Source organism: Accipiter gentilis, chromosome Z, assembly GCF_929443795.1.
Source record: "Accipiter gentilis chromosome Z, bAccGen1.1, whole genome shotgun sequence".
Taxonomy (NCBI): Eukaryota; Metazoa; Chordata; class Aves; order Accipitriformes; family Accipitridae; genus Astur; species Astur gentilis.
Window position 1 is genome coordinate 32,015,767 of NC_064919.1, and position 24,860 is coordinate 32,040,626.

Sequence of the window (24,860 nt, forward strand, 5' to 3'; positions counted from 1 at the left end):
GAAGTCCTTGAGAAAGGGAAGAAAATAATCCAAATCCTTCTGAAAGCCAGTTTTGCCATAAAAGAAAATAAGGTCAAGGGACCTGCACAGGAGATCCAGTTTTTAGGAATAAAATGTCAAGATGGACGTCGTCAGATCCCAGTGGATGTGATTAACAAAACAGCAGCTATGGCTCCCCCAGCTAATAAAAAGGAAACACAGGCCTTCTTAGGTGTCGTGGGGTTTAGGAGAATGCATATTCCAAATTACAGGCAAATTGTAAGCCCTCTCTATCCAGTGACCTGGAAGAAGAATGATTTTAAATGGGGGCCTGAGCAACAACAAGCCTTTGAACAAATTAAACAGGAGATTGTTCATGAAGTAGCCCTTGGACCAGTCCGGACAGGACAGATGCTAAAAATGTGCTCTATACTGCAGCTGGGGAGAATGGCCCTACCTGGAGCCTCTGTCAGAAAGCACCTGGGGAGACTCAAGGCATACCCCTGGGGTTTTGGAGTCGGGGATATCGAGGATCTGAGGCTCGCTATACTCCAACTGAAAAAGAGATATTGGCAGCATATGATGGAGTTCGAGCCACCTCAGAAGTGGTTGGTACTGAAACACAGCTCCTCTTAGCACCCCGGCTGCCAGTGCTGGCCTGGATGTTCAAAGGGAGGGTCTCCTCTACACATCACGCGACTGACGCCACGTGGAGAAAGTGGATCGCACTGATCACACAACAAGCTCGCATAGGAAGCCCCAGTCACCCAGGAATTTTAGAGTGATCACAGACTGGCCAGAAGGCAAAGATTTTGGAATGTTGCCAGAGGAGGAGGTGCCACGTGCTGAAGAAGCCCCGCTGTATAATAAACTGCCAGAAAATGAGAGGCAGTATGCCCTGTTCACTGATGGGTCCTGTCGCATTGTGGGAAAGCATCGAAGGTGGAAAGCTGCTGTATGGAGTCCTACATGACAAGTCACAGAAACTGCTGAAGGAGAAGGTGAATTGAGTCAGTTTGCAGAGGTGAAAGCCATCCAGCTAGCATTAGATATTGCTGAAAGAGAAAAATGGCCAGTGCTCTATCTCTATACTGACTCGTGGATGGTGGCAAATGCCCTATGGGGGTGGCTACAGCAATGGAAGAAGGGCAACTGGCAGCACAGAGGTAAACCCATTTGGGCTGCCACACTGTGGCAAGATATCGCTGTTCGGATAGAGAAGCTAGTGGTAAAAGTACATCAGGTAGATGCTTACATACCCAAGGGTTGGGACACTGAAGAACATCGAAACAACCGACAGGTGGATCGGGCTGCCAAGATTGAAGTGTCTCAGGTGGACCTGGACTGGCAACATAAGGGTGAGCTATTTATGGCTCAGTAGGCCCACGATACCTCAGGCCATCAGGGAAGAGATGCAACATATAGATGGGCTGGTAATCGAGGGGTGGACCTGGCCATGGACACTATCGCGCAGGTTACCCATGAATGTGAAACGTGCTGCAATTAAGCAAGCCAAGCAGTTAAAGCATGTATGGTATGGAGGGCAATGGCTGAAATATAAATATGGGGAAGCCTGGCAGATTGACTATATCACACTCCCACAAACTCGCCAAGGCAAGTGCTATGTGCTGACAATGGTGGAAGCAACCACCGGATGGCTGGAAGCATATTCTGTACCCCATGCCACTGCCCGGAACACTATCCTGGGCCTTGAGAAGCAGGTCTTGTGGTGACATGGCACCCCAGAAAGAACTGAGTCAGAAAACAGGACTCATTTCCGAAACAACCTCATAGACACCTGGGTGAAAGAGCATGGCATTGAGTGAGTGTATCATATTCCCTGTCATGCACCAGCCTCTGGGAAAATTGAGTGATACAATGGACTGTTAAAAGCTACATTGAGAGCAATGGGGGGTGGAACCTTCAAGCATTGGGATACACATTTAGCAAAAGCCACCTGGTTAGTCAACACCAGAGGATCTGCCAATCGGAGTGGCCCTGCCCAATCAGAATTTTTACATACTGTAGAAGGGGATAAAGTCCCTGTAGTGCACATGAAAAATATGTTAGGGAAGACAGTCTGGCTTACTCCTGCCTCAGGCAAAGGTAAACCCATTTGTGGAATTGCTTTTGCTCAAGGGCCTGGGTGCACTTGGTGGGTGATGCGAAAAGATGGAGAAGTCTGATGTGTGCCTCAAGGGGATTTGATTTTAGGTGAGAATAGCCAGAATTAAACTGTATGATATTAGTTGCTATATAACCCTGCTACTGTATGTTATCATTACTATAATTGTTATATGCTATAATCCATCCAGAGAATATGCCACCCACCACTTTTTGGATGGATGGTAGATTGAAAGGGGCATTTGTTAAACAAGGCTCTGCTGGTAGCATGTATCGTTTGAAACCCTATTCCCCCATCCACTGGTATTATTTTTCTGGTGTTGCTCCTCCCTGGCTGCTGCAGTTATGAATCCTGGTTGAAATGCTGCTGGCAAGGCAGATAGAGCTGTTCTGGATGTGGGAAACAGGCAGTTTCCTGAGGATTACTACTATAGGTAGTTTAATATATTTCCATTTCAGTAACATCAAAGGATTCAGTGATTCATTTCCTTCCTCCGTTCCTGTGGCTTCCTTTCCTGATAAGGGTCAGGATCTGATCCTAAGATTGGATTTAACCTTTGATGTGACAATGCTGAAATCTGTCCACCACAGGCAAAGTGTGCAACATCACATTTGGCCTTAGTCATAACTTCATCTTCAGTTTTCTTAGGGCAAATTCTTTCCTATGTTCCAGCCTCCCTTTAAAGCCCCCCAAAGGCAGATTCCTCTCTACCTTTGACAAATTGGGTATTTTTTCTTGGGGGGGGGAGGGAGGGAGGGAGGGAAAGGAGGCAATTTCTCTTGGTAAATGTTCGGGGTTGAAGAACTGGCTTACCTCTACCTGCCTTCCCCCACCTGAAACATTCAGCTTTTTTGTTTTTTTTTTTTCTCAAAAAAAAATAAAAGGGGGGCGGTGTGTGGAAGCAAAAGATGTATCACACTAACTCCTTTCCCGACATATTGAAAAACTTTTTCAAGGGAAGAAGAAAAGGAGAATGGTTCCTACAGGAAGTTGAGTGTGCATATGGGGATGACAATTTTCACCTAAAAAGTCACTGGAATTTCCTCATTCTAAATTAAAAAAATAGCACATTTTAAGTGGAGATTGGGAACAAGGGAAACTTGTGTTTGGAGGTTTTGTGATAATTCCTCTTTCATACATTATCTCTTCTCATCTAGGTGCAGGAATGCACAGGTGAAAATATAACTGCAAATTCCTGTGAGGAGGGGTGGTAACAAGACAACCTGTGAGTGCTGTCATCCACCACCCCTTCCTGACACACTGAAAGAATGTCAGACCTGTCTGATTTCAGCTGACAGCTGAAAGAGATTATCTTTCACATATGCTGCTTTATGTGCCATAAAATATGAGCTCACACAATCAATCCAGAGCAAATAATCAATGTGCTATTTCATACTGTGTCCTAACACATACTTGTATTATTTCATAGTATGCCTTTTTAAGCACAAGGCTTAAAAATGAAAAGGGTGAAGGAAAAAATCCACAACAACAAAAACCCACATGGGAAGACACAGTTTGCTCACTGCAGGAGTTCAGTCCTCCAAGCTTCTGGTAGAGATTTTGTTTGAGCATAATTGCTTTTGTGAACCAGGCAATCCCATGATGTAATAATCAAAACAGTAAATCAGTTCAAGCAGTGATGTACCTCATAATTAAGCAATGCAAGTAATCAGCCTAAAATGGGGCCCCCATGGAATTGTACTGCCATCAAGAAATAACTCAATCATAGCTCCGCATACAATTTGGTAATCATGTGGAAAAGGTTGTTTAGTTATTAAGCCCCTCAATTTTGGAATTTCTAGTAAGAGCCAAGCAATGTATAAATAGCCTGTCAGAAGACAAAACTACTTTCCAGGTAAGTCTCAGGCCCCCTTTTACTTATTTTTATCTCCCCTGAAGCCTGATGAGAATTGGTTTTCTGACAGTGTCCGTTGTCTTTGCTTTGGAAGACTTTATTTTAAAAGGAAGAACACTGTGTTCCCATCCTTTTTTCCTCTCTAAAGGCTAGTCTAGTCTCAGAAATTTACAAAAGGGTTCTACCATTGTATTTTAGCAACCTTTCCTACCAGAAAAGATATCAAACTCTTACCTTTTGCTCCATGGAATCCCTTTACAAAAACAAAGGGGTTTTAGACTTCTTTGTGATCAAAGTAACCCCTTGTAAGATTAAAAGAAACGTTTTGTGAGGAAAACTTTCTTTTGTGGTTGAAAATATTTTTCTTCTAGAAACTGGAAGCAGAAAAGAGCAATAACCATTTCAAACTTTTTTTTTTCTATAACATTTTCTGTTGAAGTATTTGGGTTTCAGGTGGTTTTGATAGAAATGCGTGAGGTTTAATTTTTTTTAAAATACCAAAAACAGTTTTCAGAAATTAAATTACCACTATTTTTAATCAAAACCTTATTTTGAAAAATGGAAGTTGTGTTTGTTTTTTTTGTAGTATTTTTTTTTTTAGTTTAACAATTTTGAACTCTTTGACAGCTTTAGTAAAAAATAATTTGAATGAAAACTTGACAAAAACAAAGGAAAAAAGCACAACCAAACTAAAGCAAGAAACTCTCGTGAAAAATACTGTCGTCCTGTGGGTTTTATTTCAGCCCTGTTTTCTAGTGCTGGGGGTAACGTTGTTCTCACAAGTTGTATTTATTTTGTTTGGAGTTAAGCTCTCATTATTGTGTGCTTGGTAAATTCTGCTTCATTGTTTTCATTTTCTGCCTCCTGTGATATCTTAAACTGCAGCCTCCATGAAGTCAGAAGAGCTCTTATCTCAGCTGCATCACAGGGCATGCCCTTTTCAGCCAGCTAAATATATCACTATGACTTGAATTTACATCTGGGATTTGTGAATTGAATGGATGGGTTTCTCCATCCCCTCTGGATTGATGTACAATTGTGAAAGTTTGACCTTTACCTGCTGAATACCCGTTTCATTCTAGCATTAAAATAATTCAATCCCAGAACTGTAATGAGGTTTCCCAGACTTGCTTGTGTGCTAATTACAAAGTTCTATCCTGTACAGGGAAGCAAGGAAGGAACTCATTACCAATTACCCATGACATTTCTGGTGCTTTCCTGTCCCAAAGTGACTTAACATGTCCCACTAATCTTCTTGGGTCTTCAGGAAGTGTACACCATACTATTCTGTACTTTTCCACTAATATGTACTGGAGGAGATCCATGTAACAAAACTCAGTGCAAGACCTTATGGAAGGGGGAGGGACTTTTATTTAAATAACGTCTAAGTAGATAAAAGCTATGCACTTACACTTTCACATCCAGCACCAAGATGAGTGTGCCCAGCTGCTCTGACTAAGATCAGTTATGTATGACACAGAGGACAATGGACACTTGCTGCTGAGTCTTCATTACATCTCTTGGGTTTGTCTTGGTAGGTTCTTGGACAAATTAGTTTTTAGACAGGCTTTCACACACTTCAGGAACCATCAGGTATTTTGCATTGAGTCTTGCTTACTCCATCCTCCATGAATACTGAATACTATATAAATTTAGCCCATTGTCCTTGTTTCCTGACTTTTAGATCATTTTAAGAGTACAGTCTGTCTTCTTGTTGAGTTAGGAGGAAGAGGACCAGCATAGGATGTGCTATAACCATGTTGCCATCTTCTTGTTAAGAAAGGTGTCAGTGACAAGTCATGGGCTGTGACTTTACAAGGCACTCACTTTCTGGGGTCAATGCTAAAATCCCCAGTTTGCCAGTGTTTAGCAGTGTCCTTGGTTAGCAATACAGTCTGTTCTTGTAAAACTTACTTTATTGTTTCTTCTGGTGTTCTTAGGAGCATGCATGTGCACACACACAAATAGACACCTTTTCATTAATTTGTCTTCCAGACCAATTGTTCTCTTTCTGTTAAAACTCTCTATAGAACAATTCTAAACCCCAATTATCCAGCAACAGTTGTACCATCGAAGGCTGTGGCATGTCACACTCTTATTTGTTATTTCTGACTACATTACTCCTGGACCCTCACTATGAGCGCCTCTGAGGAATGGAAAGTAATGGTTCCCTGATACTTCACACTGATGTTACCTAATGGAGTGAACTGTTTATAGTTCATACTATGTTTTTGCTATTGCTGCAGGAGCCTAAAAAAGCAAACTTTCTTTTCAAGCTATGTTTCCAAAGGGGTCTTATGATCATTGTGTGTTCAGCTTAAGAGACTCTGTGTTATTACAGGGAAGAGTTTACCAAATGTGAAGAGGCTGGCTAAAGTAGCTACACTTCCTGCTCTGACATTTACTTCTTCCTTTTCTATCATCACTCATGTTGCCAGGACCACCCTGGTTGTGTCATGGTAATCAGAAGATAAAAGCGCTTCATACTACAGCAAGAATTGGAGTTGCTGGGGGCCACACTCTGGTGATGGCCACCACACCAGGTGGTCACACACTCTGGGGAAGATGTGGCCCAAAAAGGGAAGAAAAAAGGCTTAAACACTCTGTGTCCCATGAAGTGAGGGAAGAGGTGTCTTCATGCCTTCTTACTGAGCCCTTTGAGAACAGGTCCCTTGAAAAATGTTCTGATTACACTAATCTCTTCTAATGCTTTGGAAAATATTATCTTACATCAGGACTTTTGAATAAGTGTTTCCTGCTTCTCTGAGCCACTGAGTAGTGTCAGTTCTCCAGGGCTGCTCTCAGAGATCATGGGCTTCTTTGCCAATTTTCAAAGGCCAGTATTAAAATAAAGAAAATCAAGAGTAATTAGAAGACATCTTACATGAACCTGCTGATGAACTTCACGACGCTGAGGCCATGCCAGAAATTTAATGACATTTCTAACAAAAAAAAATCTGAATCACTACAATGTGTCAGCTTTTAGGGGAAAATCTGTGGTATGAAGTAGCTGCTAACTCTGAAATCTCCCTCACCCCTAGACTATCACTATCATCTCAGAGTGATGACTGTATAATGACCTAAGATACTCAGAAGAGCCAGTTGCAGAAAAACAGCACCGTGGTTGAAAAGCAATTTAGCTGACATTGTCTTAAAAATTGTTCCAGCACGCCTGTGTAAGAGCTTTGACTGGATCACATTCAGCTCAGATGCAGATCTGTCAGGATGGATTGTGATTGTGAACACTGTAACAACAAAAGTGGCTGTGCAGTATTTTTTCCCCCTGAGGAAGAGCTGCTGATCAGCAATGGGGTTGAGGAGTCATGTTAAAAACAATGCGTCTGGGAACAATCCATTTCAAATCTAAGGGACACTAAAGGATGCAATAATGTCCATATGGAGACAAGTGGTTCACTTGAGGTCTTTCAGGATTAGTTTGGCAGACCCAGGCAAGGAACCCAGGTAATGTCCACTAGTCGGTCATCTGCTCTTCATGCAGCCTGGAAAACAGATACCTTAGTGTCTACAAAGCAAGACTGAAAGCAAAAGTCCTTTAGAGATTAAGAAATGATGGTGTCTTGACTTCTGAGCATGCTGGAAAGCCATAATTGTTTGAGTTGATGGGAAGGTGGTTGTTGAGGAAAGAGAAGGGAAATAAATCCCCCTTATTCCTCTTTTTGAATCTACAGTGATGTTATCAGTGTTGCAGTGAATCTTGAAATGCCCCACAGACTGTAGCAGAGCCAGTTGAACTTCTGATTGACACACATGAAATGTCTGACATTGATGCTCTAGTGTCATGGTTTAACCCCAGCCAGCAACTAAGCACCATGCAGCTGCTCACTCACTCCCCCCCATCCAGCGGGATGGGGGAGAAAATCAGGAGAAAAAAAAGTAAAACTTGCGGGTTGAGATAAGAATGGTTTAATAGAACAGAAAAGAAGAAACTAATAATGATAATGATAACACTAATAAAATGACAACAGTAGTAATAAAAGGATTGGAATGTACAAATGATGCACAGGGCAATAGCTCACCACCCGCCAACCAACACCCAGCTTGTCCCCGAGCCGCAAATTCCTGCCCCCACTTCCCAGTTCCTATACTAGATGGGACATCCCATGGTATGGAATACACTGTTGGCCAGTTTGGATCAGGTGCCCTGGCTGTGTCCTGTGCCAATGTCTTGTGCCCCTCCAGCTTTCTCACTGGCTGGGCATGAGAAGCTGAAAAATCCTTGGCTGTAGTCTAAACACTGCTGAGCAACAACTGAAAACATCAGTGTTATCAACATTCTTCACATATTGAACTCAAAACATAGCACTGTACCACCTACTAGGAAGACAACTCTATCCCAGCTGAAACCAGGACATCTAGAAAAAGTATAGCTTCCTAGAGACACTGAGCTTTTAAAGACTAGCCACACAAAGCAACACATTTAATTGCATGGACTAGAGAGGACATGGTGATGCACGTAAGGGCAAAGATTGGGGATTGTGGAAGAACACTAGGTATGGGTGCTCCACTGCTGTCATTTGTATTAGGTGCTTCACAACAGCCTGACTCTGTCCCCATTGGCAAGATGTGCAAAGGGCTCAAATGGAAAAAAGGTTACTATGTTTTCCCATGCTCCTTAGTCCTTTTGGTCAAATCACGTATTTCTCTAGTACGCAAACTGTGGTTCAGTCCAGTGGCAGTTTAGACAAACACATATTTTCACATGCAACAGTGGGTGCAGTGGGCACCTCACATTCTTCTTTTTCCATTGATTACACAATGGCTGCCAATGTGGCAGTGGCAGACTGCCACCTCCCCTTTGTTTTGCACCATTGGACTTTTCTTCCTCTGGTGCATAAGTTACTCTGAAAATGCCTTCACTGGACTTACATTCCCTTCAGAAAATCCTCTGGCAGCTCTCTGAGCAGGGCTTAAGTGCAAAGTGACATCAGTCAACACATGCTGGCCCCAGGGATCCTGCAGAAAATATAGTCTTAAAGGTAGACTCTGCCATTTGGAGATGTGCCTATGAATAGGGTCTTGTCAAGGATGTGAAGGTCCCTGACCTTAGCTGCAGTGATCATGAGATGGTGAAATACTCTGCAAGGAGGGAACAGGTTAAAAAGCAGGAGCAAAAACCTGGACTTCAGGAGATCACACTTTAACATCTTCAAAGATCTGCTTGGAGGAATCCCAAAGGATATGGCCCTAGAGGGAAGAGGGGCCCATGACAGCTGTTTGATGACCTCAACATTCTGCAGAAGTGGGCAGAGAGAAATCCCATGAAGTTCCCAAAGAGAGGTGTGAAGCCCTGCATCTGAAGAGTCAATAACCACAGGCACCAGTAAGCACTGGCTGCCAACCAGCTGGAACACAGCTCATCAGAGAAGGATCCTGAGGTCCTGGTGGACCGCAAGCCAACCATAAGCCAGCAACCTGCCTTTGCAGCAAAGAAGGTCAGCAGCATCCGGAGCTATATTAGAAAGAATGCTGCCAGCCTGTTGAGAGAGGTGATCCTTCCTCTCTGCTCAGCACTTGTAAGACCACATCTGGAGAGCTGGGTCCAGTGCTGGGATCCCCAGTAGATGGTCTTACTAGAGCAAACTCAGCAAAGGGCCATAAAGATGATTAAAGGACTGGAGCATAAGAAGCATGGCTGAGAGAGTGGGGACTGTTAAGCCTCTTCAGAGAAGGCTCAGGGGGATTTTACCAATTTGTATAAATACCTGATGAGAGGGAATAAAGAAGAGGGAGCCAGATGGTTCTCAGTGGTACCCAGTGACAGGGCAAGAGTCAGTAGTCACAAATCAAAGAGTGGAATTCCATCTCAACACAAGAAAACACTTTTTTACCAAGGGGATGGTTGAACACTGGAACCAGTTGCCCAGAGAGGTTGTGGAGTCTCCATCTCTGGAGGTATTCAAAATCTGACTGCACATAGTCCTGGGTAACCTGGTCTAGGTCATCCAGCTTGAGCAGGTGGCTTGGACTAAATGATGTCAAGCGATCCCTTCCAACCTAAATGCTTCTGTGATTCTCTGATGAGAGCAACAACTTCAGAGTGGCTGGAGGGTATGGAGTCAAAACTTTCTGTGGACTGCAACATGCAACACTTCAGGAAACTCTCCTTCATCAGCTTGCAAATTCAAAGGTTTTGTTTTGGGTTTTGGTGTTTTGGGTTTTTGTGGGTTTTTTTTGTTCATTTCCATGCTTGTGCCAATTACTTTTTATCCCCAACTCTGCTTTTCTTGTTCTTGTTGGGGGTGTGGGGGAATAGGCCATCCATGTTCAAAGGGAACAGCTATCAGTCATAATGCCTGCTTATCACAGAGCAAGGATGCGCAGCTGGGATTCCTGGCTGTAGCTGAGTTTTGTATCCCCTCCATCCTGGCACTGTTCCTACCAGAAAGTGTTTTTCCCTCTGGCACAAAAGAGCCTGCATCCATAACACCTCAGCTTGTGTTTCACAGGACACTGAATGGGCTCCCAACAATGTGCACATGCACAAATGCATAAAGCCACTCTGCTGCACAAGTCCCTACTGAATACAGACTCACAAAATGATTCCCAGAATTAGCAGAAAGCAACATTTCCTAGTCAAGGAATTTTCTGAGAGTGAGAGCTGTTGCTTCTCTTCTAGCACTTGGACCAAGGCATTTTCACCAGGCCCGTCAGACTCAGAGACTCTCTCCTTCAGACCTTATGTGGATAACATTCTCCCAAATCAGCATGCAAAGAAAATTAAGCCAGAAGACAAGCATAAAGAAACTAGCTATGTTTTTTCAGTATGTCTTCAGCTTCTCCAGTGGGAAGACCTTCTGCAGCGAAGGGTGTCAGTTTCTGAGGAGATATGGACTCCCTCTGGAGTGAGTGCATAGTAGGGCATGCAAACTGGTCATAAAACCAGACCTAGCAAGACTGTGGAAATAGTCCTGCAGGGTAGTACTCCCTGGTGGAAGAGTGGTCCCTGTAAATGTAAGCTTTGCACCTGTTTGTTCCTTTTCCTCCCTTAGTAGGCCTGAAGAGAGCTACTAAAATTAAAGTGGGGAAGTGACAGTAAAATTGGGCACAGAAAGCTGGAAAGCACAGGATACTTGGTCTGAGTTGGCACAATGCCAAGCACAAAGAGCACTGAACTTTTCAGTACAGTTAACTGATCTCACACTCCACTCCATTATCATGTCTCTGAGATCTCATTTGGGTGCACTGGCATTGACTGACTTTGCCCAGTGATTTCGAGCACTACACCACTGAAGCCAGTAATTTTTTCAGACCCTCAACCTTTTTTCACCTCCCCAAATACAGGATGCTGGCAGGATCTCAGGGGCAGAGGGTCTCCACTCTTCAGTATGTGCTATGAGGTCAGATGTCAGGAGCTAGGTTACCTGATGTGGTATAATCTGACAGACAAGGATCAAAACAATGTGGCAGGATCTTACAAGAATGTAGCAAGATTTACCCTGTACACCTGTATACCCTATATACAGTTACTCATCATCACAGAAAAGTCCTTCTCCATGAAAACTCTCAAAAAATTTCTTACCCTGAAGACTGTGTTACTGTCCTTGGGGTGTCTGTACATTTATAGCTTGATCTGTGGCCAAGGGAAGAAAGTAAATACCCGGCAGGGTAAACAGAACATACCTACCTACCTGTGAATTTTCCAACATCTTCAATTTATAAGACATTGATAGCACATAAAATAATTCTTTTTATTCTTTTGACAAGAAAAATTCTGAGCTTCTGTAAAGACAAAACTACCTAAGAAGGAACTAGTTCTGATCTGCAAATTAACCCCACCCCACCACTATTCACCTTAGCAAATATTGACTCTCTCAGCATCCTACTCTGCATGGTCCCAGGAAATGGGTCCCTTAGGGACCAGTGGTCTTCTCTGGGTGCCTACACACTTCTGAGTTGACAGCAAGACACATCTAGCCACATCAGTTCTGCCAGCCAATGAATAAACATGATTAATCTAGACAAGAGGTCCCCTGGGGCGCAAGCCAAAGTCCAGTAGCTGGCTCTGGCCTGGCTTTATACAGGCAGTGGAATCCCACTTGTTCCTTGAGTTCTCTGTTCATGGAGACTCCATCCATGCACGATCAGTATTTTGGTATCAGCACTATTTAAACAAACTCCTAAGGGGATCCTATGGGACTGCTAACTTGTCTAAAGCTAGGACAGTGAAAATCACACTTATCATTTGGAATTGAAATGGCACTTCAAGGGAAACTTGGTCTTGTGCTTGGAGGCCCACCTTTGCTATTGTTCCTGCCTCCATCACTAAGGTGAGTCGGGATAGGTTTTCCTCTGGATACACCACTGTGGTTCTCATGGGTCAAACTTCTTTTCATGGCCTCCTCTAGTAATTATCACAATACTTCTTCCATTTGACTTTGCTGATAAACTTCAGGTATCCATATTTGTGTTATCATGCAATGTTAATACTAGAGCTGTTGGTTCATATTAGGAATAAGAGTTCACTCTACATTCATTTCTGGAAACTTGTGTTCAAATCCTGCTCCTGCAGAAAGCTGATGCCTTTCTGGTTTTGCTTACCATTTATTTAATTTTCTAGCATCAGTGCAGTGTCATATTGCATGGAGCAGAAGGGAATCTCAGATCACACAAGTGTGCAGACATTCATTTAAAGTTAGCTTATAAAGTCATTTTGTGCCAGAGGTAGCTCCAAGTAAAAAGTGGAGTGCGGAAAAGTGGATTCAGTTGAGTCCCTCATCATTTCGAACTGAAGGGGAAAACAAAAGCAATACACTACCAAGCTAATATAATGTGAATTCCTTAAAAACACTCCTGAGTAGACTCTATTGCACAGTAGGGATTCTTACTACACTTTTTTTCCTCATCAAAACTTATTAAACTTAACTCTCTCTTCTCTACCATGCCAACAATTTCCATGAAATTAGTCAAAACTCATAATTTGAGATTTTTACTCCTGTGTTATGTGACGTTGAAACTTGCTGATGGACTCAAAAATTATGGAGCAGATAGACAATACCAAATGAATACACAGTTGGGTTGTATAAGTTCTATTTCCACCTTAAAAAAACTTAGATTCTTTCTTGCTCCTTTGGGGTATGAATAAAGCCACAGATGTTTTTCAGGCAGGTTGCTTAAGCAGCCACTGAGTCCTAACTCATTATTTGGATTTTTTCCCTATTCCACCATGATACTGAAGCAGGACACTCTCCAAAGTGAGCGGTTTAGTCCAAAGTATAATTGTGGCACAGACTGAGTGGGTGTGAAACAAAAACCAATTTATAGATGAAGCCTCTGCAGGGAATTTGCCACCATTCCCAGGCAGCTTGAAAACCCAGATGAGAAATAACACAAATGGAATAGGAACCCAAAATTTTCTGCATGGTTGCTTAAGCTTGCTTTGAACACATGTTTCTTAGTCCTGTATGGGCCAAGCATGAATGCAACATCAGCCAGGCCTCTTCAACTCTGCTCCCCTTGCCCTGCCTCTGCATGCTAGTTAGTTTCAGACAGTGGGTGAATGACCTCACTCTGCTAAGCTGTAACTGGCACAGCAAGGGGGAGCTTGCAGAGAAACATTCATTTTCATCTGCAAGAATAATTATCTGTTTTGCTTGATGTGCATCAGCAGGCTTTGTGTATTTCATAAATGCTATCATTTGAAGATTAAATTTTACAAAAGGGGATTAGATGAGAAACGGCACGTAACTAATTAGTGGCAACCAACATGAAATTAAAAGGCAGGCAAGCGTATGGAACAATGCTTGTATTTCAGAGATTCAGGCACATTAATGATTAAGTATTTGACTTATTGAATTCTGAAATGCTTTGGCTCTCAACACAGGACATTTTGCTCTTCATATTTGCGTGTCCTGAAGATTCACTAAACACAGTGAATTTTCTCACTTACTTTGTAACTAATTTTAGCAAAGTTTGATCATATAGGAAAGCCTTGTGTAAGAGTTAAATTGACAGATCATGTTTCCAAATCACATCATTTGTATTCAGGGAAACCCATCATTTGAGATGTTCCAGCCTACAGGAGCTAATGTAGATTCAGCAAAGCACTTACACAAGTGTACTAATGGAAGAATATCCTTAAGTCCAGTTATTTCAGTTGTAGCTTAAGGAGGTGCTTTAAGCCAAACTCCTTCTCTAGTGCTTTAGCTTAAGTTGGAATCTGTGTTTTGGCCATTCTTGTCTAATACTCATGGCATTTAGATTTAAGAACTTTTTATGGCTGCTGGAGTCTCATTTCTGCTGGCCAGTAGTCAGCCATCCATTTTGTGACTGTTTAATAGGGTCACAGCTGATGTTCCACAGACACTTACATTGTATAGCATAGCTAACTTTTTTTCCTTTTTGTTAAGGAATTCTCTTGCATGTACTGGGCGTGGGGAGGATATGGAAATGGAAAGAATAAAAAGTTTAGCTCTTTTTTTTGATCAATTTTACTTGTAAAAGTTATTACAGGATCAGAATAAATCCCTGGGGTCTCACTTACTAGTTGCTATAACCCAGGAAGACAGTGGGATAACATAAGCCTAATAGATGTATAAAAACCATGCTAGTAAGAAAAGAATCAAAACAGATGCAACATTTTAGCTTCACTTGCATTGATTTACACACACGTGGATACTTTCAGAGCAAGAGAGATGAAATGCAAACTTACAGTATTGTCGGGAGTGTGTGGCACTTACTGAAGAGAGACAGTCTTAACTATCAGAAGGAAAAAACCCACATTACAGTGATTATGACATATATGATCAGCTGCCAAGACAAGGATGAAGCAGGAAGAGGGATAGTAGTGGTTGTCCTTGGAGCCTTTTGGAGAGAAGCTGATGAAAGAACAGCCTGTTTTATATGGCTGTGGCCACCCTTGTAGGTGGGTTTCCTCATTGCATGGTGGACCTTGTGTTTGTTTGTGCAACCAGGGACAGAATTTCCAACATCGCTACTTGCATGTAACCATGTTCCCACACCATCTGTGGAGTTCTTAGTTAACTGACACTGTATGGACCAGTGCAAGAAATATGCCAGTAAAGGTAGGGAACAAGTTGGTTAGAAACTTTTATTACCAGTTACTTTTTACAGTTCCACTGAGGGAAAAAAACATGCATTCTGAGGTGAAATGTATGTCTATTTTTTGTGGATTACATAGACTTGTTATTTCCAGGTACTGCTATTTCCCTTATCCTGATTCGGCAAATACTCTCCACCTAGAAAATTACTTCATCACATGCTTAGGCTACTTATCAAAGTGAGATGGTGGAGAGTAAGTTCAAGACTGAAATAGGAAGATATGAGGATTCCACATCTGTTGGATTTCATCTAACTGTTATGTTCTCTTCAGAGACTTCTAAGTGTAAACAGCTTAGTATTCTAACAGCTTAATTTGCCAGTGTCACATATCACACCTAAGAGTAAATGCTTTACAAGTATCTGAAGTATCTAAAGAGATATGCACATGTTCACTTCATGCCTAATGAAAAGTTAAAAATAATAAACAATTAAGTAAGGTGCTCATTATGGCTGGGAAATTATGCCTACTGAGGGGAATAGCTCCCTTCCAAGCTGAGTTCAGAACTTGGGGCTACTCTTTTTAGGCAGGGAAAGAACTACAGGTCACAGCATCTGATACCAAGCTAGCATCTCAGCTGAGTATGCCGTTTCCCTCTGTTCCTTTTCTTTGCCAAGAAGGAGAGTAATAAAAGAAGGTGAGGCACTGAACTAGCTGGGAAAATGGAAATTCTGTTCTGAAGTATCTTTGACATTTTGATTCTTCCTTCCACTCCAAATTGCAACAAAGAGGAAAAGTGTGACCTCCTTTCCTCCCTCCATGACATGGAAAATCTGAAAAAAGAGATACTCTGATATGATTATATGTTTAGTTTTGATGCAGACATGTACTGCTAGAAGAGAAAATTCAAGGCAAAATGATTCAGTCATTGCCCAAGTGCAGTGTTTTTGCCATATCAAAGCAGAATGTCTCAACTGCATCAAATACAAGAAATTAAAAATATTTTCTTTAGATTGTTTGCCTTTAAACTTCTGCATAAACTGATACATTTCCATAAAGTGCACAGATTTGGGTGAGTCTTATTTACTCGTGGAAAAATTCCTGTCAAAAATACTTGAAATAATAATCTCACAACAAAAACTTGGTATGCTTTGGATAAGAGGCATCATGATTTGATCATCTGAGTGATAAAGGATTCTCAGCTTTGTGGACAACTTCTGCCTGTCAAAGAAGCCTTATAATGTAAAGTGGTAAATGCTGGAGATAAGACATACAGGATCTTTACCCCATCATACCTATCTGCAGAAATCAGACTGCTGCTGAGATTGGACTTAATCTGTCTGGCAAGGCAAAAGCTTATTCGGAGAACAGGCAACTGAGAAAGGGAAGGAGCTACAGGGACAAGGGGAGTACAAAAGGGAGAGTACAAACAAGAAACCACCAACATAGGAGCTAGAAGGTGTAAATGGCAGCCTACCAAGGGGCTTGTTCATAAACCAGGCTTGGACATCTGTGCTCACACCCACAAAATTATAATATGCATGCCTGTGCCTGCATGTCATGGAGACAGGGCAATCAATACATGTTTGCTCCAGGTTTTATAAGTGCAGGCAGCTAAAATTTGGTCTTGTGATAGCTGCACAGCTATCTGCAAGAAATCTGAAGTGACTTTTTCTTCAGGGCTAGCAGGAATGGTTAATAAGTTCTTTCACAGACTTGACTTAAGGGAAAAACCCCCTTCTTTAAAAGAATGCATATATATTTTTTCTATTTGGTTAGAAAATAAAGAGCTTACTTGAAGTCTGCTGTAAGTTGAGTGGAACAACAAGAAGCAAAGCAATACCTTCAAAGAGACAAAAATGCTTGAATTTTGAAATGTTTTAACAGCCAGAATTGACAACTAAAGAGCAAGCAGAAACATGCAGTAGATTTGTGTTCAACAAACTAAACTGCTGTCCACAAACTACCCTTAGCAAGTGTCTGACTCCTCTGTCTCAGTAGCTGTATTGATTAAAAGCTAATCATCTTGCTGCTGTCCAGGTCCTTCCTGCAGTGCACTGAACAATGCTGCAGTTACGTCAGTGTGTGTTGATAATAGGATGGCAAAAAAAAAGTACATCCATTTTGGGCAGCTGCTTAAGTATTTTCTGTAACCTTCATACTTGGTTTGTGAGCTTTCTTATTAGTATCGTTTTTACACAGCATTGATTTCAGTTTAGCAGTCAAACACCATATGGAATTGTATAATCAAACATTGAATTTAAAGATGTTGAAATGAAGCATCTTGACTCATTTAATATTTTTTTTTTCTGGAAACAGATTCTTTTAGTTCTTTTTGGAGACCTGAATATTCCTTTTTCTATGGAAAATGTGACCAAAACCAACTATTGGCTTACTCCACCTTCTTACATGGACATCAGTAAATGCACAGATTTCCAGCTGGTGGCCAAGAAGTATGAGTTCCATGGTCAAAGCTCCATGGAGGATATCTTTGCTCTGAGTTTTCTGTACTCTTGATCTGCATCAAGCAAGGTCACAGAGTAGATTTGTATCATTCTGGTTCTGTAAAGGAAGAATAAGCCTGTTCCCACAAGCAGGAGCAGGTATATCTCAGTCACACAATGCTAACCAGACTATGAACTGACTTTGGTGTTTTGGGAAGTTTTGGAGGTGTCAGTGGTAGCCTCGGTGTGTGCAGCAGTTCTCCTCTGTCCATGCTTTCCTCTAGAACCCATGTACAGATAACAATTGCTATCCCTTGCCCTGATGAGAAAATGTTTCTATTTCTGAGATTTGATGCTGTCTAGTAAATACGCTATTAAATTGCATTATTGTCAGATACATATTCATAAAGTATTCTGGACACAATGTATTGTTATGTGTTATCAGAAAGAAGATCCATGGGGCATTGCTCATATCATTGGCATGGCTGGGCAAGCTGTTATTTCTCTTGAGGCAGAAGTCATGTATCTCAGGTAAATCACATAATGGATCTCCATGAGTCCATCTGTCCAGTTGGGTTTCTCAGCAAATTGAGGAAGGGTTGTGTCAGAACCCCTCCATTCAATTTCCAATGTAAAAGTCTTCTCCAGAAGCCTTTCTGAGACCACTATTAGACACAGATCTATAGACTACATCACTTCCTTTTGACCATGTCCTTTCTTGCCTCTGTGCCTGAACCCTTGCCTGTGGTGAGGAGGGTAGTGGTGGGATCTTCCCTGACTGATAAGTCAGGGTACCACCTGGATAGGAGGTACCCAAATCAGGCTCACAAGCCTTTGGGTTTTCATCTTGAAGGTACATCCTGTGGGAGTTGCTTGGAAGCTGGCACTTGGGGTAGAGAAGAGATGCTGAAGCTGGGACTTGGAGTATCACAGCAGGGTTTGTGGTTTGGTGATCCTGCCCCTTGTTCTTCTGAAGAAGAGGGAGCTGTGAAGTAGTTGGTGCTGGGGTCAAGTTTCACTGCCTCACATGTCTTGATTTTTCTGTGGCAGCTGTATAATCTGGAAAGAGTGGGAGTAGCTTGGGGACAGAACCATGGGTAGATGACTTCTGGAGAGTCAGCTGGTTCTGGGGACAGATCAGCAGCTCTAAACAGGTCAATGAGAAGCTTAAGTACCTCTCAGGGTCTTCTCCTTGAAGTGCCTATTGTTTTGCCTAGCTTGTGAGAGACCCTGTGGATGACATCACTTTCTTCTCTGCACACAAGGGAAGGGAGGACATTTGCTGTTGCGAAGCTCGTAAGGAGCTTATGCACAGGAAGGATAATATTTCTCAGCAACTCCACTTGGCTGTGCTGACCATTGGCTGCTACAGGAGTTCCTTCACATAGCATGCTCCAGGATCCCCAAAGCAGGGAGGAGAAACCTGGTTTTAGGCAATTAGTTGTTTTAACTTGTAGCCCATACTTCTCTGATGCTTGTGTTTAAGAGCATTTGAATTGTTCCTTCCCAAACTCCAGGATATAAGAGAAAGGTGTGAACCTGGATATTCAGTAGTGTGGGGCGGGCACACTGTCATCCTCTCCAAGAGCAATAACATGATGAAGGAAGAATGTGAAGTGTTGTGTGACAGAGCCAAACTACAAGCCTTGCTCAAAATTATATAGGCACTTGGGGAAGCAACGCAGACCTGGCAAAACTGTGTTAATTGCACAGGAACCTGGCCACACAACTCCAGCAGGCTCCCAGGTTCATTTCTTGGCCACAGCCATCTATGCTGAGCTACTGCTATGGCATGAATGGAACAGAGAGCATCAGAAAGATATCACTATGGCCTTTGGATTGGAAATGCTGGGGGTGAGTTAAGGCTAAAACAAGAGGGTTGCCCACCCCCTCTTGGTATTAATTCTTCCTTTCTGAAATTTGTTAGTAAATGTGCAGCACATGCCTACCCAGCCGAGCTTCCTAGGCTGATGTTAGTGTCTGTTGGAAAAGTGCCTTTCTGGGAGTGACTAGACTAGACTAAAGTAGACTAGAATAGGATAGAATAATTCAGTGGAAGGGATCTACAACAATCATCTAGTCCAACTGCATGACTACTTCAGGCTGATCAAAAGTTAAAGCATGTTATTAAGGGCATTGTCCAAATGCCTCTTAAACGCTGACAGACATGGGACACCAAGGCAGGGCCAGGTGGGTAGGCACTGTCCTGGGTGTAGAAGCATGCCCTACCGCATCTGCAGCTGGCACCCGAGACCTTTGCAGCCTGCGGAGCCCTGGTGGCTGGCATCGCTGTCCTGAGAGGGACTGGTCTGCCTGCCGTGCCTGCTGCATCTGCATGCCTTTCCCCGCGGTGCCAGGTGCGGCCCCGGCGCCCTCCCTGACCTTCAGACGAGGTCGCCCAACGGGCCATGCCAGCGCCTCCCCAGGATGCGGGCGCTGCTGCTCCCCCACCCCCAGGCTCCCACTTCTGCCAGCACCATCCCGCACCTCTCACCCCCACCCCCCTTTTAGCCCCGTGTCTGTTGCTTTGGGAGATGCTGTCCCACCTCTCCTTCTGGCGACAGAAGGGCGCATCAGCAGCAGAGCTCGTCCCCTCCCTACCCAGCCCCAAGCCGGCTGTCGGCAACCCTAAAGGTGGGTACCGGTGCCGTGAGGGGCTGTTGCTCTGCTTTGCCACGTAGCGCTCGCAGCGCACGCAGCTCTTTCCTCCTCACCTTCAAGATGCCGTCCCGAATCCGTTCTCGACAACGGATCGCGGCAGTCGCTCCCTTCAAGTGGCAACGGCAGGGAGGGGAATTCGCCCTCCCCCACCCAGCCCGCCCCCCCCTCCCTCCCCCCAGCCTCCTCTTGGGCTGCAAACACCACTGGATAGCGAAAGAACTGAGACGAGCAGCTGGCGATGCTTCTCCGGCCACAATAAAATCCGAGGCGAAGGAGGAGGGAGAAAAAGCCTCTGCTCCCTCCCTGTCTTCTTCCTTGCCTCTCCAACTTCCTCGCAGGAAGCAGTATTTGCAGAGATTTCCCCTGGCGCGCACACACGGACTCCCGAGAAGGTGCAAGGAAGCAATTGCTAAATGCAACAGCGGGCTGACAACCTCCCATCCTTCCCCCACAGCAAAGCGCAAGGACACCTGGCTTCTGCAGACAGCCGGGCGGGGATGGGGTGGGGGACATGCATGCAAACACACGCAACCCCCTGAGGGGTTGGGGAGCGCTGAGGACCTCCTCCGCGGCGAGCATTGAGGGGTGAGGGCGATGCAGGGAATGGGCGGGGGAGCCGGAGGCAGGGGGAGGGAGAGAGCCCAGCTCCCGCAACAAGGGGAGGAGGAAGGAGGGACCGTGTCGGTGGGATGGTCCGGAAATCCTGTGATAAAAAGAGGGGCGCGGGGGAAAAGTAGGGAGAAGCTCTGGACTCATTCTCTTTCCTTCACCCCGCACCCGCAACTTCCCCGGCAGCCCTCAGGCACATGGGCGCCGGCCGGAGCCTCTAGGAGCGGAGAGGAGCCGCCGCAGCCACCTGCCGCCGGCCCGGCTCAACTCAGCACAGCGCCCACCGCCGAGCGAGGTATCGGCGCCGGGGAGGGCGGGCCGTGCCGTGCCGGCAGGCGTGAGGCAGAACAGTGAGGAGAGGTGGGGTGTGGGCGCGCAGGGAAGGGGGAAGCCTTCATCGTCCCAGGTGCTGGCGGGCCCCGCAGCCCCACGGCAGGGCTGTGACGCGGCACCGGAGCCAGTGCCGGGCGGGGGGGGCAGCCTGCCCCTGAGCCGAGCCTGCCGCTCCCCGCGGCCGGGGCCAGCAGAGGGAGGCTGCAGCCTGCGCGGCGGGTCTGCTGTGCTGCACCTGGGGCCGGCCGGTCTCAACCTTGAGCCGTCCCGGCTTTTCCTGAGGAGGTGCAGCTCTCGCTGGCACTGCGCTGGGGGCAATCTGGGTGAGGTTTCCGAAGGGCTAGGGCGGGGGACCCTGTCCCGCATCCGTGCTCTCCATCCCGCCGCCTGGGCTGCATCCGCACCCAAGTCGCCCAGCTTCCCCCGCTTCCCCTGCCGGGCACTTGCGGAGCGCTTCACCTTCAAATGCCCCCTTGGCGTTCCCCGGCGGAGCTGTCACTCCAGAGCGAGCCCTCCGAAAACCGAGGGGGCGAGAGGCAGGCGGGGAAACGAGAAAGTTCAAAGGTTTAACGCCTTCCTGTCCGTCTGCAGCAGACAAGCCGGGAGGAGCCCCAGTGCTCCTCCGGGCTCGCTCCCGGCCACCTGCCCTGTCTGGTGGAACAGCCGTGTCCCCTTACCTCCTCCTCCTGCTGCCCGTTCCCCACCCGCCAGCATTCAGCTCAGCTCCCCAGGTGCCTTGTTCTGCATAGCCAGGTCTGCAGGGATGGGGGGTTGGAAACTTGCCTGCACTTAGGCAAGGGAAGGAAAGCTGTGGGGAGAGAGGTGAGAATGACCCGGCATCAGCCTTTTCTCCTCCTAGAGACACTCTTTTGATTGTGCCTCTTCACAGGCTGCCCTCCAAGGATCCCTGGTCTCTGTGCATGTGAGCTGTGAAGGTGGGCAGCACCCCTAAGCCATCACCATGGACTTTGTTATGAAACAAGCTCTAGGAGGTAAGTGTGGTTGGCATATAAGGGGCCTTGCATACCCCCCCCACCCCGTCCCCTTTGCACATGGCAAGAGAGGGGATGGACTGCTATGAGCCTCTGCTGGGGTCTGCAGCTGGAGGAGCTGTTTGGGAACCCGGAAGAGCATGCCTTTCACCGATTCATGATCCTAGAGCCAAGCGTTTGAAGAATCTGAGCAGGAGAGGGCAGCAACGAGCAGCGACCAAAGCTCCACGGCAGGGAAGAGACCTCCCACACAAGGTGTGCAGGCCCTGGGTCATGCCTAATCTGGCACCGGACCAGCTGGCTGCATATCCTGCTGTACAGCGTGCAGGTCTTGCTTTGCTTCATGCCATGCCACTGAGGCAGGTATTACAAAGGCTGCAGACAGGTTTAACCAGAGTAAACCCAAAGAAAGAGTAGCATTTTGTGTAGCTGTATGAGCATCCTTTTCATCCTCCCTGCAAATGTTGGCCAGACCTTGTCCAAAAAAAGGGCCAGTGTAGAAATTTTTGTACCTGGTATTTGGAGAGTTATTTTTGATAAGAATATTGCCACAATAAGCAGGGAAACAGTAATAAAGTATCCCCCACACATGCCACCTGGATTTGAAGCCAACCTCTTTTATGGTTTCAGTATATTTCCTTCCATGTGTGATGAATTGTTTTAACCTAATGGTGGGAAATAGAAAAGGCAGTGGTGTGGGGGGGAGAAATTGCAAACAACACGGAAGTATTTGGGAATAAGATTCCTTTGTTCTGCCACAGTTATGCTGCCTTTCTGGGCTGCTTGGCCTGAACATTCAGTCAAAACAAGGCTGTCACTGAGACAATGCTGAATGCTGGCTGCTCTGCTGGCTGCTTCTGAGAACTGGAATAGTTGTCCTCAGAGGAAGTTGACGAGGTGGTTCTGATCATTCTCTTTTGTACTGTATCTCATGCATGCATTTTCCATTCATTTTCCTTTGGAGAAACTATAGAGTCATGGCACTGTGGGAATGTTTCATGCATGGTGTTATTGATGTCATATGCAGCTTCAACATTTACTGCAGGACACTATCCATGGCATGAAAACATGATTTTCATCTTTGAAAGCAAAGGAACTGTATTTTCTTTTTTATTCACCAAGAAAGCAAATTTCTCACAGTCAAGAACAGAGCAAGCAACCCAAGTTTTATTTGGGGTGTTTTGAATGGGAAGATCAAACTGGAGAAGAAAGTGTCTAATTTGATTGCATAAAATAGCAAGATATGAAGATACCTATCTGAGAAGATAACAGTTCATATGGTAGCAGTGTTACATTTCATTATTCTTCAGTGCCTGTTTTGAAGGAGAAATAGTTTTGAGAAGAGCAAACTTTGCACTGTTCACTATGGTGTAAATAAGGTTGCTTGCACAGAAATGAACAAGTGTACCTGCAAACTGGAGATATAGCTACTGCAGCTGGAGATCTGTGAATCCTCTAAAGGGAAATAACTCCTTAGAGACTGCAGTTAAAGGCAGGGGGAGGAGGGTTGCAGCAAAGGAGTAATAGCTGAGATGCATGCCTTTTCTTGCAGCTTAGAGACTAACCTGAGTTGGAAGCAGTGTTTGCCTGTGTTTAACAGCATTTATTCTGGGCAGACATTCATTCTAACATAATGTTGCATGCCAGGATCAGAATTTGCATTATAATAGGAGGTACTTAGTCAAAAGAAGGCAAATTCAAAAAAGCATCTTTTGGTGAAGCCTGAGTTTCTGATGTCTGTCAAGATGCTGCCCAGGGCACCAACTCTTCTGCCAGATGACTTAATGTGTTAGCAAAATGTGTCTGGAACTTGCCCACTTACTCAATAAAGGAGAAGTCTCTCCAGAACGGTAAAATCCAGGAAATGTTAATTTATTAAGCAGGGATCTATTTTTAAATTAGAAATCGTTTCAAAGAGGAAAACCAAGATCTCTCAGGGCAAATGTAGCATGGATAGTAAAAGTGATTTTAGACACTTGTTTCCCACTGGAATTAAAGACCAAGCTGACGTGAGCATGCAATCTGGCCGCACTGGCACAGCAAGCCAAGGACCAAAGGTTACATTTTGTTTCCTTAATATGGGGCCAGAACCCTTTTTGTCTTCCAGTTCCAACATCCAGAGGGAGATGCCCGAACTGAGCAAAGCACCAAACCTCTGTTGGATGACAAGCTTGCTTTGGCTACAATACATTATCCCCACTTTCAGGGAGATCTTCCTGTGGATTTCATGGCTTTGTGATTTTAGTTTAATGTGGCTTTTCCCAGAACACCTCTGAATTCACTTTGCTGTCTGCTTGGGATTTTTTGAATGGTGCAAAATTTCTTATCCCATCCTCAAAATCTCTTCTGGCACTCCTGGAAGAAAGAAAAAAAAAATATTGCAATTTTGTCAGTAAGGTTGCCTCCAATTTACAGAGAATCAGACTTGCTATAGATATTGTTTGCAGACCACCTACAGCTATGATAGCTTAACCCTTTCACTGTCTCAGCTGGGGATACCTCACAAAGGCGGAGGGACAATTTGGTTTCCTTGCCTGAGCATTATAGGCATAGTATTTCTTCTTTCCAGCATCCAGCACCAAAGTGGGGCTTAGGCCAGAGCTTGTGGTAGCTAAGAGCCTGGATTTGAAACAGTTTGCAGGTGGGGTGCTTTTACCCTTTTCCTGCTGGACAGGGCTTTGCAGGGCCGTGAAGCATACGAGAACTTTGGGACCAGGTTTCTTCATACTGGGGTGATCAGAGGAGGTACTGGACAGAAAACAGCATTGTTCTCCCACCTCCTCACTCACCTTATTGAGGAAGAGGATGTCTCACACTCTGCTTAATTAACAATAAACAGTAGCCT

The 24,860-nt window shown here is 44.7% G+C and overlaps 1 protein-coding gene across 1 annotated transcript in view; it reads left to right on the forward strand.

Moving 5' to 3' along the window:
* The first annotated feature begins 20,779 nt into the window (after nt 1-20,779).
* The window catches only part of CPLX1 (complexin 1), a 129,445-nt gene continuing 125,364 nt past the window's right edge, over nt 20,780-24,860 (forward strand). The window contains exons 1-2 of the mRNA XM_049796405.1: nt 20,780-20,985; nt 21,913-22,015. Coding sequence (XP_049652362.1) covers nt 21,985-22,015 — 31 coding nt within the window. The 5' untranslated portion in view covers nt 20,780-20,985; nt 21,913-21,984. The remainder of the gene's footprint in view (nt 20,986-21,912; nt 22,016-24,860) is intronic.